This window comes from Oculina patagonica, chromosome 12 (genome assembly GCF_052425735.1).
Source record: "Oculina patagonica isolate OP01 chromosome 12, crgOcupat, whole genome shotgun sequence".
NCBI classification, from domain to species: domain Eukaryota; kingdom Metazoa; phylum Cnidaria; class Anthozoa; order Scleractinia; family Oculinidae; genus Oculina; species Oculina patagonica.
Window position 1 is genome coordinate 14,570,618 of NC_135769.1, and position 15,974 is coordinate 14,586,591.

Sequence of the window (15,974 nt, forward strand, 5' to 3'; positions counted from 1 at the left end):
TTTCCGCCTATTGTATTTAATCATGATAAACAAGTCTATCATACACTTTTACTGATTATCCTTTAATAAATCGTGCCGTGATTTAACCTTCCCAGTCTTTTAATAACACATACATAAAGTCACTGGTCGTTTCCGAATGTTCGCGATTATTATATACGAAAAGGCAATATTTCATCGTTTGGGAAACGATTGTTTCTCACGTACAGGGTGAAGTATTTTCTACACTTATTTCTTTGAAATGATACCTTTGTAAAGCTGTATTTTACGCACGTGTGAGCATACCTAATTTGCATAATGTTAACAACGATGGAAGGAAGGACGGATGGCTCAACTTCCCCCACTATACTCGTTCATTATGCATTCACGAGTAAAAAGGGACCAATCAGGATCCAGATGGGGTCCAAATGGGGGCCAGAAAGGGGGGAGGGGATGGCAGATTGGGGGTACACATTTTGTACTGATCCCCACTTCTTCACTGGGGTTTAAGGTTACTTGAAGTTCACTTCAGCACAATAATAATACACACCACAAAGCTAACCAACCATCAACTTATTTTGTACTTTTATTTACTTACTGCTGTAGCGTGGAAAGTTCAGGCCTCGTCTCACTCAACTCATACAGGCAAACAGCAGTGAAACTGTAAAGGAGGTGACAAGCAAGGCGTTCAAGTGTCTTCCTGACGTGAAATTGGCAATCACTGAACTAACAAAGTTAAAAGCTGTAGGACCAGCAACAGCTTCAGGTACAGTCTTGAAATAAGTGTTTATAATGTTTATAAAATTCATCATTACATGAGTTTAAAAACATCAAAATTACTGAATGAATTGATAAGCATGAAGAAAAAAACTGAATGTCTCAAATCACAATTCAGTCAGTGCACGATTTTGCTGAAGCATAAAGTTTATTGCTGCAGTATTTCATATGTACAAAAACAAATCATCATTTAAGGTGGCCCGCGGGTATTTATGAGGCTGACAGTTCCCTTTTTTAAGCGCGTTTTAAAACGGGAAAACGTGAAGCGATTGCTTAGATTTTTGAGAATCTGAAAAAATAATGCTTAAATTATTAGAATGATAAATGTTATGGCGATCAAACGCGATTTGTTAAAGTTATGAGCGATTTTTGGAAGCCTTCGTTTTTAATAAAATGCGATTATTTTGAAAATGCGACGGTGAATTTTTCTGTAATTACCCCATGCCAAAACGCTGCCAAACAGTTGAAGTTCACTCACAACAACTTACAGGAAAATCCACTCCGTAGATTTCTTGAACGAGCGGCATCTTTTTTTTGCCTTTAAAAACTGTTGTGTTATGCGTCTGACTTGACCGTCGCATAAATTTGATACTTATACTAACCCAGTACCAGCCAGTTTTGAGTCTGATGTCACCTTAATCTTGTGTGTAAAAGTTAAAAAGATCGTGTATATACATCAAATGTTAGCATTCAATAAAGATGGATAGTTTTCAGTCGAATTTTTGAAAATATCAAACAAATGACGTTATTTAGAATTGCGGAAAATTTGTCGATTTGTTTTTCATTTTTTTAAAGCTGCAGCTAGAACAGGATATTGCAAAGATTTGTGCCGAGTTTCAGCGTGTTCCTATCATACGGTTTGAAGAATTTCGGTCGGAAAGTCAGGTACATTTACTTTCCAAGATTTGGTCGCTTTGTAAACCCTGCATTTCGAATGAAAATATACTGTTGTTTTCGAAGAGAGGCGTTGCTTTCAAATTCCGCACGATCTTCTGCCACTTGGAAATAACACAGCCTGAAATAGTTACTACTAAAATGACAAATACCGTTCCTGCACATGTATTTCCTGACGGTAGAAGATCGTGCGGAATTTGGAAGTAACACCTCTCTTCAAACAACAACAGAATAATTTCATTCGAAATGCGAGGTTTACAAAGCGATTAGAACTTGGAAAGCAAATGTACCCGACTTTGCGACCGAAATTCTTCAAACCGTATGATAGGAACACGTTGAAACTCGGCACAAATCTTTGCAATATCCTGTTCTAGCTGCAGCTTTAAAAAAATGAAAAACAAATCGACAAATTTTCCGCAATTCTAAATAACGTCATTTGTTTGATATTTTCAAAAATTCGACTGAAAACCATCCATCTTTATTGAATGCTAACATTTGATGTATATACACGATCTTTTTAACTTTTACACACAAGATTAAGGTGACATCAGACTCAAAACTGGCTGGTACTGGGTTAGTATAAGTATCAAATTTATGCGACGGTCACGTCAGACGCATAACACAACAGTTTTTAAAGGCAAAAAAAGATGTCGCTCGTTCAGGAAATCTACGGAGTGGATTTTCCTGTAAGTTGTTGGAGTAAACTTCAACTGATTGGCAGCGTTTTGGGGTAATTACAGAAAAATTCACCGGGCATTTTCAAAATAATCGCATTTTATTAAAAACGAAGGCTTCCAAAAATCGCTCATAACTTAAACAAATCGCGTTTGATCGCCATAAAATTTATCATTTTATATAGTTTAAGCATTATTTTTTCAGATTCTCAAAAATCTAAGCAATCACTTCACGTTTTCCCGTTTTAAAATGCACTTAAAAAAGGGAACTGTCAGCCTCATAAATACCCGCGGGCCACCTTAAAGAAAAATGAGTTAGAATTCTACTACCTTCGACCTCATGAACTATCACCTCTTAGAAATCTCAAGCTCATAATCTCATTGTTAACTAGCTATATCATGATGTGCTGCTTGAAAAATGCCCTGAAGCAAGCAGAAAACTGACACCTGAAGAATCACATAGTTCACATCAAAGATAGTAATTTTCATCTTAGCACAGAATGTATGACTGATCCAAAACAAATAATGACGGAGATTCAAAATTTTTATGCAAAACTCTGTGATGCAGATTCTTGTGACTGTGACAATCTAATGACTGACCAGTTCCTTAAGAATACAAATACTTATGTGTTGACTGATGAGCAGCGGAGACTCTTGGATAAAAAAAAATTACAACCAAAGAAAATTTAAAAGCAATGAAATCCTTTCAGAACAGGGTCATTCCACCGTATTATGGACAAAAAATTTGAAAAATCAAATTTGTTTAACCTACTCAAATTTCAGACAGATTGATAGCATATTAGCTAGAATTTATGAAAATGATAAAGATTTTTTGTCATCAATTGTTGTTTGTGCATAAATTATCATTAATTACCATTAATAGTGATAATTGCTGTTGCGGAGGGCAAAGTAATATGTTTTACTGGTAAAAAATAGAAAACAGGAATTTTGCTGAGATGGTATGGGACACAAACAACTTAAGACAAAGTAACTTTAACATTACCCAAAATTGATATTTCTCTCAGTGTGTCAGCAGCAGACAACAATTAATCTGTATGCTGTTTTACCCTCCGCAACATTTTAAGGCCTAAAAGTTTTGTTTTTTAGCTTGTAATCAACAAAATCAACTTCATGTTTTTACATCTTCTAATTTTGGGCTAAGGTTAAGTTTTTATTATTGTCAAAAAGATTTTATGTTTTAAGAGCGTACGTAGTTAAGAGGAATGATTAAATAATGTTGCGGAGGGAAATACTGTTGCGGAGGGGAAATTTTGTTGCGGAGGGGAATTCTGTTCTGGGAACAAAATCTCTTTTGAAAGAAATTTAACTAACAATGGTATTCACATTGGCAAGAGAAAGCATTTTCTCACCAAAGTTCACAACCTTACAGTATCTTACAGGTGCATATGCACTAACAGGCATTGCACTGTTACACGCATTCAACCTGTAAGCTGTATTTTATGGGCCAGTTTAGTTAAAAGGCAATTGCCCTTTTACGTACAATTTGGGAATGACCATGAGCAGAAACATACCAGGCTCACATCTGTTTCCATTTTCCAGAAGCATTCAATTATCTATGGGTGTTTGCTGTTAAACATTGACACTGCTTTGTTACGTGTATGAATCGGTTGTATTTTCATACCTGTTTTTTGACTTTACTTAGTAAAATTCACAGAAAGTACATGTTAATTAACCCATAACTGCCAAAAAAGGATAAAAGGCTAAAGAAATTTAAATGTCATTGTGAAATTGTCAAAATGTGAGGGTTATCACCATCTTTTAACTGCTTATTTATTGTGAATACTGAAAAGGACAAATTTTCCCCTCCCCAACTTCCCTTCCACAGCAGCGAACAATGTTCTTAAATTCTGCATCACTGGAAAAACACTAAACATTTGAGTTTCTTTTTGTGATCTTTCTAATAAACATTTAATGAGGAGAATAAAAAACTTCTTAGGTACAGAAAAGAATTTCAAAATTCAGAGAATTTTGAGAATGAAATTTTAAAACAGAAAACGCCATTTACTCTTTTCCCTTCTGCAACAGCCCTCTTTTGAGGCTCTGTGATCTAAATAATGTATTTTGGAAAAAAGTAGGGCAGCAGCAAAAAAAACTTTCTTGAAGACTTAAACCCTGAATAGATAATCAGAAGTAAGAGCGCTGATAAATACCTATTAAACCACAACAATAAAAGTGTCTTTAAATTTTTCCTCCGCAACAGACGGAATACTGTGGAATGACCCAACAACAAAATGCCAGGGAATGGTGTTTCTGGCACCATTGATATGGAAGTTCTTTATCGACGCTTTAAATTTTGCTCACAAGCAGGGACATAACATAAACAGGCTATGATTTCTTTTTTAGAAAGAAAGACAATTTAGACAGACGATTCATCAAAAACTGGCCATGGAAATCAATCTCTTAAATAAATGTCAACGTTAAAATTGCATCCAGAGCAATGCAAGATGATTAGATCTTATTCTACCTAATCTTATCCACCCTAACAAAAATGGCTTTATCAAGGGAAGATCAATAGTAGATGGAGTTTGAACGATTAAAGATGTACTTGAATTCACCCAATTTAGAGATTGTTGAGGTATTCTCATGGCAATCGTCTTCGAAAAGTATCCTGAGGTTTCTTCAGGATGTAAGAGATGGTACGAATAAGGGCTTGTGAGCCACTTTGATGATGAAACTTTTAAGAACTCGTGCGATTGTCTCAGAAATCCCTTAGCAGAACCAACCCCCACCCCCACGGCCACCCTCTCGTGCCTTTTCTTGCTTCCAAACCTCTCCCTGCCCTCATCCAACATGGAGGCGAATCTAAGTAATACTCTATCCCAGGCTTATACTGATAACTCGCACACCTGCAGAAAACACCTGCACTGCAGGCCATCTCTGTTCTAGACTACGAGCAGTCCCTATTTTTCGCAGAGTCCATGCCTCGTCCACCTCGTTCCCATTTTACGTGCGGTCATTTATTTTTTCGCTTTACACTTAACGGGACTCTGCAAATGCTTGACGGACTCTGCGAAAAAATAGGGACCGCTCGTGGTCTATCTCAATCTCGAGCCCAGAGTGACCCCCGGCTCCGCGATCCGTCAGCGGTTGGTCAGCGGTAGGCCCGCACCAAACGCGTAGATCTAAAAAATGTCTAGAACAGATCTTAAAAATAGTCTTGAAAAAGTCTATTTTTGTCTGGCGGCTTTTTTCAAAGAAAAGTCTTGGAAAGGCCAATAATTTGAGCTAAAATGAAAGACTTTTCGAGACATTTTGACAGCTAGACATTCTTAGATTAAAAATAGACATTCTCGAGACTTTTTATCAAGAGCGGTTCCCGCGGTATAAAAGTCTTGAAAATGTCTAGAAAACGTCTAAATGTCTTAAAATTGTCTAGAATGAAAGACAAATTCAAGACTTTTCAATTAACACCTCGGTCAAAACGAAGTGATCGATCACAATTTACTCGTCGTAGTGCATTCGCTCGTGTAAATTAACGTAAGCATGAACAGCAGTGTGCTTTAGCTAATTGATAAATAACATAAATACAAAGCAAAAGTAAAGCTTAAAAAGCAGGCTCATTATGCTTAAAAATAGGCCTTACAAGCCTTAAAATGCAAAATTATAACAGCTTGATCGGAAGCGCATAAAATGTTTCGCGTGGCACAAAAAGTTTGCTTTCATTTTCTCTGAACAAACAAACCTTCACGCAAAGCTGTATGTGACCATTAGCGTTCCATGATGACTTCGAAACCTTCTTCGAAACCTTCTTGAGGTTGTATATGTAGTAGTTATACAAAAAAAAAATGAATGCAAGCCCTAATTTGGTCAACAGAGTCAACGTTCGCTACAAACAAAATGACACATGCACACAGCAGCCTTGACGTGTGTACACGCGCCCGGCAGACAATAATACAGATTTATAGATGAAAGTTATTCCACCAAATAAAAAAATTAATAAACAGTTAAGATCATTTATTTTAGTTGACATACACAAATATAAAAGATTGATGCTTATTTTTTAGTAGAGCTGCTTTATTAAATTTGTAAATCTCAGATTTTCAACTGAATTTGAAATGTACAGTATGTTGCCCTATTTCCCGGACACCCCTATTTCCGGACACTTCGACTTAAAAATTTCGTATATCGTCGTAACGGTAAAATTAAGTTAAACAAAAAGTTCAGAAGACTTAGCGATTAGTCTGCTTTCATTTGCTCTTTTTTCGGCCGAGCTGCGCTCCGTTTAGAGGGGAAAATTCAAGTTTTCGTGGAGGTAGGTAAAAAAAATTTTCTTCGTAAATCCGGTTTTACAGCGCGTCAAACTACATCGTTTCAATAAAGCGCTCTGCTCTCGCAAAGTGCGCGATATATTATATTTATTTATATATTAAAGTAAAGGTAAAAGGACTAGGTTTATCAGCATATAATAAATTTTCAGTTTTCGCTCTTAATTCCCGAGCACGGTCACCAAAGAGTTAAGTTGAATTTTTGATGAGGTGTGCCTAATTCCGGACGCATACCTACAGCAATCTTGTTTACCTATTTGAAAACAATTTTATGGAATAGGCCTTGAAAAACAAGCATTTTTGTAACTGTCTGTGCTGTATTAAAGCTTCGATACCTGTTTTGGTATTGATTAATCTTCCTTGGCGAACTTCGTTTCAAGTGGCCGAAACATTCGCTGAACATTGTTTATGTCAATGGCCTGTTGATTTCCTCGCTAAAATTGAAAGAAAAATGCTTTAAATTTTGCCTGAAAGACAATTTTTCAAAAGAATAATCATTTATTCAGCCCTAATGACTTATATTTTGCCATGATCGGGAATAATATTTCCGAGAGAAAGGGAGTATTTTCCTCGTAACGATCGTCCGGAATTAGGGCAACTCGTCCGGAATTAGGGCACCGAATTTGACCAACTCTTTCCATGATTACAAAGAAGCCAAAGAGATTTAGAAGATAAAACTCCACGACCTACTTACCAGCAGTGGAAGCTACATTGTGGGTAAGTTTCAGCTCGTTAGTGCTGTTTTGAAGTAAGATATTACGGTAAGTGCAAAAAGTGTCCGGTAATAGGGCAACATACTGTACAGTGTTGCTCTATTAAACAAATAAGCTCAAATACTCTGCACCGATCATGTCAAATCTGAATAACATTAGAACATGCAGATAGTAGTTGAATCGATGTATCTAAATTTTCTTTTTAAAAGTATCTACCAAGCATTTCAGGAACGATTTAAAGTGGCGGCTTACAACATCAAATTTAGTGTTCCGTGCAAAACTAACTCGGAAGAAAGGCGGTCAAACTTGTGATCACTTACCGGCCGGCCAGTGTGTGAACTTATCACTGTGCGAATGAATATATACTTGTCCTTTTGCACAACGTAGATCAAGTACAAAATCCACGCATCACTGCTGTGTGAGGTAACTTTGAAACCAGCGTCGAAATGTAACGTTCACGGTAAACAAACACATTTGCTTCACGAAAACTACATTTACCACACATTCTGAAGCATGTTTCCCGCTTTTGGACCGTTTCACAACTTGTTTCACAACTTGTTAATTCCCAGCGTTTGCTTTTAACGTGAAAAACCAAACTGGACAGTGCATCTTACAGTAACTGTTCCGTTCGGTTAACGGATTTTCAAAAGTTGGCCGCCAAAACGAATTCGTAATAAGAGGTATCAGGTTTACAAATCGTGACATTGTCACATCACACACATCAGGTTGTTTTTTTCTGAAATAAATAATGTTTTACCATGATAATTTCAGCAAATAAGCGATATATTTCACTAAGCAAAAGAGTCTTAAACGAAAGACTCATTGTTTTACCAGGTTAGTTGCATTTGAAACTGTTGCGTGCAAAGTTGAAAAATTCCACGATTGATCACGTGCGAACGCGTAACCTGATGCTTCAAACCAGGGCGATTTTGAATGTCCACAGCAAACGCTTGCGGGAGAAAAGAAAACTGCAATTTATGAAGGCTTTGTCACCTAACAAAAAGGCCACCAATTCATTATGTTAATCACCCTGAAAAAAGGTACACCGGTTAGGTTACATGTACATGTAAACCAAATTAATTGAACCTAACAACAATTACCATTTACAAGTCTTATTACCGCAATAAACATTAATTTTATTTATGCTGCAATTCTGTATACAAATTTGATAGTGCTCGTGTTAAATCACTGCTTTCTTTATAGAGATTAACAGCCTTGTAAAATTGACTACACATCTTCAACTAATTTTTAGATTGAGACTGCAGGGTATTCGAGCCGATCGTGTACTCGATAATTGAAAATAATTTCTATATTCACGGAATGATCTAACGTAAAGATCTAGCTAAGGTCTTATCTAGGCAAAACTTCAAGACACTTTTTAGACAATCGTTCAAGTTATACTAATGTGGAATCTGATCTCTCGTCATAACGCCAATGCCTACTGTCACCTGATCCACTGCTGATCACAAGATCTATTTGAGGTCTTATCTAGACAAATCAACAAGACATTCTCGAGACAAACAAGCGAGGCAAGCATCGAAAAGTCTTTCAAGACTTTTGCAAGATTCTCTAGACATTACGTTTGTCTGAAAAAGGTCTAGGAAATGTCTAGAAGTCTTTTGCTAGACCTATTGAAGACAAAATTAGACCTAGCGCTTTTGTACGGGGGGTCGCCGGGACTCACTCTGCGAAACTGAATTTCAATTCAGTGTCCTACTGGTCCTCACAGAACAATAGAAATCAACACGGAAGTCTGAAAATCTTCCCCGGAAGTAAACCAAACCGGAAACCCTGGAAAAACATTTTTTGTTTTCCATGGTCAAATGTTCAGATGTATCACCTTAATTTTGTAAAACACCTAAGAACTCGTGATATGGCGCTACGTAAATGAAGTACAGTCGATTAGCTCTCGTAAGCGGACACCCTCGGGACGCGAAAAACGTGTCCGTAACTGGAGCTGGCCGCCTATGAGAATGGTTCTCATAAGCGGCCACAAGAGGTGAAGGGGATAGATGGCCGCTTACGGGAGCTTGCCTAGCTAACAATTGCAAGTGGTGTTTTAAAATGTAACCGGACGTGGATGACGACAAAACAAACACTGAAATATGGTTCTGTAATTACTGTAAAATCATTGTGACGAACGGCGATGTAATTAAGTTAATAAGAAAAAACAAGATACAGATGTTGTTTATAGGATTTTCTTTTGGGTGTCCGCTTACGGGAGCTTAAAAACAAAGAAAAAGTCAAAGTCGTAATCTCTAAAAGTGTCCGCGGCCGCTTACGGGAATGTCCGCTTACGAGAATGTAAAAATACAGAGTTTGTATGGGAGTTAAAACGGGGTTTCAAACAAGGCGGCCGTAAGTAGAGCTGTCCGCTTACGAGAGTGTCCGTTAAGAGAGCTTCGGCTGTATTTTCTAATTCTACCATTTTTGAACTCAAAAGAATTATCATGAATAAAAAAGGACTTCCTTTAAAAGTCAATTCTGAACGGAGTTTTAAAACAACAATGACGGCGTCACCAAGGACAAGGTCGATTGAAAACTCAATTTATAGTTGACTTACAAATCTCGCTAGAACTACTGTTTTCATTCAAATCTCCGTTACGGTTGAAAAACTGAATATTGCAGACCGTGCTCGATTCAATATAATAACTAATGACCCAGAATTTGAACATTACGCGTTGTTGTTTTGCTGAAAAAAAAGGGAATTGTACAATTGTGTGCACGTGAATTGCGTGAATTGTGTGCACGAGCTGAGTCGCCGAAATGCTAATTATACCTTTTGAATAGCGTTGACCGGTGTGGCCTTAAACGTCTTTATTAATATTACCGCCATTCGACAAGGAAAGAATTATTTGCTCGAAAACATGCAATCTATCGTGAAAAGATGTGCTGTTAGCGAGAAGCCTCTGATATCTACGAAAGTTGCCAAACAAAATTTTTATCAACATAACAATAGCTTGTCCGTGCGTTGTGCATTATGTAAATTTCTTCGCCGTCGTCTGCAAAACAACAGCGACCTTAAGGTGGCTCGATCGAATTTTTGAGCAACAATACCTTTCAACTTTGAGCAACTTGTATGCCACGGTAAAGAATACGACTGAAAATCGATCAATACAGCTGTACTAAAGAACGATGAAAGTTTCGAATGAGATAAGTTTCGTCGAAATCAGAGTAACCATAGCAACATAATGACGTCACCACCCATTTTACACGAGATCGATTTTCTTGTAATAGAGGGATACTTTTGAAAAAAGACTTCTAGATCTTGGACTTGACATAGTTTTCTTGAGGTCTGCAAAATTTAAAGAATTTCTATGAGAGCATTTTCGAGAAAATTTCGGATGAAGTTTTTAGGAGCTAAAATACAACAAAAACAAAGCAGTCTTAAAACATTATTGAGAAAACGTTCACAAGGCCCGATCAAGTAACATTTTGGCCTTAAGTGAATCTTGAACTATCTAATTACCTCGGAAGAAAATCTCAGAGAAATCGTTTCATTTGATTTCTTGAAACATCGGCTTGAATATGAACTGATATGAAGTGTTATTTCGCTCTTTTATCTAAAAAGGGCCTTCGCTCACTAAAATGATCGCAAAATAAAAAGCGCTCGATAGAATTTTTTTAAACTTGGCAGTCAAAAAGAAGAATAAGTACGTAATGAAATGTCTGATTTTCAAAATAATTGAAACATTTTAAGGCAGTTAATTCAAAGCCTTAATTCAGGTAAACATTGCGCTGTTTTTCACCCTACATCGGATCGCTGCCTCATTATCTGTCACCATTGTCTCAAGCCACGTGCATTTGTAAATTCCAGTAGATCGTGAATCACTAATTATTTATTACTGGAGATTTTTGAGACAATTCTGCCTTGGCCTTGAAACTGTTAGGATACTGAAGATAATACAAGTGCTTTACTAGCCTATTCCTCGTTGTTAGTGTATTTTGGCTTGTTAAATTAGCTTGTTTCTGTGCAGTTTTCAAAAAACAAGCAGCTGTTACAGTGTATACATATTCAAGATGTGCTGAAATTTACAAATGCACGGGGCATGACACAATAGAGACTTATAATGAGGCAGCGATCCGATGAAGGGTGAAAAACAGCACAATGTTTACCTGAGTTAAGGCTTAAATTTAACTGCCTTAGAATGTTTCAATTATTTTGAAAATCGGACATATATATACATATATATTCTTCTTTGTGACTGCCAAGTTTAAAAAAAATTTTATCGAGCGCTTTTTATTTTGCGATCATTTTAGTGAGCGAAGGCCCTTTTTAGATAAAAGAGCGAAATAACACTTCAATGTTTCAAGAAATCAAATGAAACGATTTCTCTGAGATTTTCTTCCAAGGTAATCAGATAGTTCAAGATTCACTTAAGGCCAAAATGTTACTTGATCGGGCCTTGTGAACGTTTTCTCAATAATGTTTTAAGACTGCTTTGTTTTTGTTGTATTTTAGCTCCTGAAAACTTCATCCAAAATTTTCTCGAAAACGCTCTCATAAAAATTCTTCAAATTTCGCAGACCTTGGGTAAACTATGTCAAGTCCAAGATCTAGTAGCCTTTTTTTCAAAATTATCCCTCTATTAGAAGAAAATCGGTCTCGTGTAAAATGGGTGGTGACGTCATTATGTTGCTATGGTTACTCAGATTTCGATGAAACTTATCTCATTCGAAACTTTCATCTTTCTTTAGTACAGCTGTACTGATCGATTTTTAGTCGGATTGTTTACGGTGACATACAAGTTGCTCAAAGTTGAAAGGTATCGTCACTCAAAAATCCGATCGAGCCACCTTAAGATCCGACGACGGCTGATGTCTACGATGGCGGGCGGAAGTCAAAAAGGCTTGTTTGCGAACTTCCGGTAGCCGTCGTGTCAAGTTTCCTGCCGTAGCTGTCTTGTCTACAACGTCAAAACAAAGACTTTGCCGTTCTGTCTAAAACGTGAGTAAGTTTTCGCTATTTTTAGAGCTTTTTAAAGGAATATTCGAATACTTTCGATGTATTGTGAACTAACAATACTTCTGGCTTATTTTTGTTTATTATCCGTGGTTGTAAAACCGGTGTTCTCTTGTTTCGCACAAGTCGCCGCTGAGATTTCTGGGCAAATGCAAACCAGCTCAAAGAAGACAGTTCAGTAAGCTCTCTTCATTTCTTTTCGATTCTTTTTTATTTTAAGCTATAATTCGCGTTTAGAAAAAGAAATTTAGTAAAACTGAACTAGAAAATCCTAGATAATTTACTCTTTGCTGGAAGAACTCTCGATGTAGTAATGTGTTTGAGGAAATTGTAAAAATAAGTAAGAAGTAAATATTATTGTTGACTCTTAGATCAAACATGGAGCGGACCGAACAACACGGGCAAACCGAACATTTAACATGTCGAGAAATTCTAGTCCTTGAGCCGTTCAAGTTCAAGAAAGCGAGTATCCCGAGAGGTCAGACATGGGGAAAAATGCCAACAAACTACGACCTTGAGCTTCCCCGATTTAGAGCAACCAAGCGTGCGGTCAATTCCGTCCATATCGTGCCTTGTTGGATCTAAAAACCGAGGGAGGAGGAACGGCGTGAAAATATCACTCTTATGAAAGCGAAACTCGGTCAAGCAATCGCTGTCATCCATCTCATCTACATCGAAGTTTCCATAGCAATCATACGGAAAATCAAGGTGTTTGGATATATTAGCATCGTAAAGAAGAAGAAACTCGTCCTTTGATAAATCTCCGCCGTCAAAACTTTCAAGGAGAAGGTTACGAATCTCTCTAAAGGATGCCATGACTTTTTTAATTCGAGTGCGCCGTACCCTCATTCAGCGGGATTTCTTAAGGTTGATTTTAGCGGCTTTAAGACGGCGACCTCTTCCCATTCCCTGCAGGTTATGACCGCCGTCGCAGACGCTGACCGTCGTCGGATCTTAAGGTCCCTAACAACTGACACACGCACGCAGTCTTCACAGGCGGAATCCAGGAAGGCAAACAAGATCTTTGATTTAAAACCAATATAGCAGTATGCTTAAGAAAGAGACTTACGGAAATCAAAACACCAGACGCTCTTTTGTTAACTCTCTCTATTGTTAACTGCAAAACGTTTTTGTTACTTTTGTTGCTTCGATAAACACCAGTTCTGTCGATACTGTGTTAGAAATAGTTCAACTTTCCCGATTTACTTCCGGTCTGGGAAATTTACTTCCGCTTAGACCTGAGAGCATGCGCAATAAAAACTGGAAGACCAAGGTTCTACCTGAAATCGACCTGAAATTGATCTGATCAATTCCAGTTTCCCAGAGTCCGTCCCGTACCGCTGACCGACATAGACGGACTCTGGGCTCGAGATTGGGTCTATCTCTGTTCATGTCTCATTTATCCATCTAATTAGTTCCCAGTCTTACTCGGTGGTCGATCGCACAATCGAAGCACCAAATTAAAAGGGACTAACTGTCGTGCACACAGTTGATGTAGTGAAACAATTCTTAGTTTTCACGTGACATCATCTTTAAAACCGGTCGAGACCCTTTTTGGGGCGCGAGGGGCAAGATGGCAGTTTGAAGGCTCACGTTTTGCCTCATCCTGTGATTTTTAACAATCTGGACAGTTGAGGTTTTGCGAGAATTGTTTATGTGAATGTTTACATGTTCATGAGGGTGATTTGACCGCTTTTTGTAGCAAAATTTAATGCAAGATGTTTTCATTGATTTCCGGCCGCCATGTTGGAGCCCAAGCAGTTGGGCTCCAACATGGCGATTCCATACTGTGCTCTCTAAGGGTGCGTTTCTTTGGGAAAAATCCAAATCCGGATTCTTGATCCAAAAACGGATTTTGCGTTTCTTTACCTATATCCGAAAATGGATTAATCTTGGATCAATGATCTGAAGAATCCACACTTCGAGTGGATACATCAGATCATATAGATCTGAATCCGAAATATTAGGATTCATGATCCGTGCGTTTCTTTGGGAAAGGATTCGAAAAAAGTACCTTGGCCCAGCGGTCTTTGCAGTGAAAATACAGGTTCACTCTTTGTAAACACTGCCATACGGAAAGTTGCCGGTTATTTCAATCAAAATACAAAAATATTTCACGATAAAAGGAAACGGTAGCCTTAGATAGGTATGTAGTATCATTTTAAATGGGATACAGGTTTTCTAGAACAGCCACTGTATGCCTACGGAAGTTGTATCCTTGAAACGTCGAGATGATGATCATTTCGCAATCATTCTTCGCTCTCAGATGCTTTCTCGCCACATTGTGCTTAACGCTAAAGAAGATCTACTTCGACGTGTGGTTTTTGTAAAATATTTTGTATGCTTAAATTATTTTAGCTAGGATACATTCGACGAAAAGTTAATTTGTACTGATATTTTATGTTCTGTGCGAAATGTGTTTACGGGGTTGTCATGGCAAAAAATCCGTTTTCAGATTCTTCGTTTCTTTGGGAGCAAAGTATCCGTGTGATCTAAGATCAATGATCCAATTTTGGATTTTCCCAAAGAAACGCACCCTAAATTTGTGTGAAACATTTTGATGGATACCTCGAGTACGGAATATCGTACAGACCTGAGACTTGGACAAGTTGTTTATATAGTAGTTTTCTACAATTTGTAGTATTCTTGATTTTTTTGGCTAAATAGTTTTGGATTTTTTTTTCGCGGCGTGACAGTGGCGTGACAGTGAAAACCACCTATAGCGAGACACCTAATGACATATTTACACCACGTAACACTCATGTCATGTAGAATACTACTGACTAAACAGTACTGCAGTTAGCCTAACTAGCACTGCGGTTAGCCTAACTAGCACTCCGGCTAACCATAAAAAGCATTCCGGTTTGCCTACTTTAGCCTGGGTTGCTTGCGGTTAGCTTTTACAATAGGGTTAGGATTTTTATCTAAAAAAATCAGGGTCCTTGGCAGCTGGTCTTCGGTGGTCTAGTGGTATCGCTCCTGCTCAGCATGCCGGCAACCCAGGTTCGAATCCTCTCGGTCTCAACTTTTTTTAATTTAAAAAAAGTGTGATCTATACCTCATGTATGAAAAAATAAGAAGTCTCACTACATCAACTCCGTGCGAAATAGTCACTCCCAATGCAAAAAAGCCATTCTCGTTCCCAGAGCCCGTGTCCCCCTAGACCAGCAGACGGGAAACATGTTTTCCGACCGCTGGTCTAGGGGGACATGGGCTCTGGGAACGAGAATGCGAAAAAGCGAAAAAGAACCTGTCGACGGCCCATGACATAAAGCATTGACTACATCATCTCTTCAAAAGAAAAAAGTTTTAAGGTGAAATTTTAGTTTTTAATAACAAAGGACTTTGACTTTTGATGAGAAAGTGACTATGTGAGAAAGAGCAAGAGCATTTTCGAACACTGTTTTTACCAGATACGTGTGGAAGGAAGGCCAATCCTGAAAGAAAAAGTTGCATTGTATTGTTTTGATCTCGGATCATAGTTGTTAATTATTATCTCGATCATTGCGTCAGATCTTTGGTGTCTCAGGTTTCATCATCTCCTGCTCTGTATCGTTAGCTCAGGGACATTGTAATTTTGTACACATTTAAATTATGTCCTCCAACAAACTCACCAGGAAAACAAGCAACAGTCACAGCTTGCCAGCAATTTGAAATGGAAAAAATCCCAAGGTCTTGACTTGCCAGCCAT

General features: G+C 37.8%; 1 protein-coding gene across 3 annotated transcripts in view; it reads left to right on the forward strand.

Annotated features, from left to right (window-relative positions):
• The window catches only part of LOC144632717 (uncharacterized), a 74,653-nt gene that overhangs the window by 35,610 nt on the left and 23,069 nt on the right, over nt 1–15,974 (forward strand). For all 3 annotated transcript variants that reach the window (XM_078491433.1, XM_078491431.1, XM_078491432.1), the window contains exon 3: nt 583–742. In XM_078491433.1, coding sequence (XP_078347559.1) covers nt 583–742 — 160 coding nt within the window. The remainder of the gene's footprint in view (nt 1–582; nt 743–15,974) is intronic.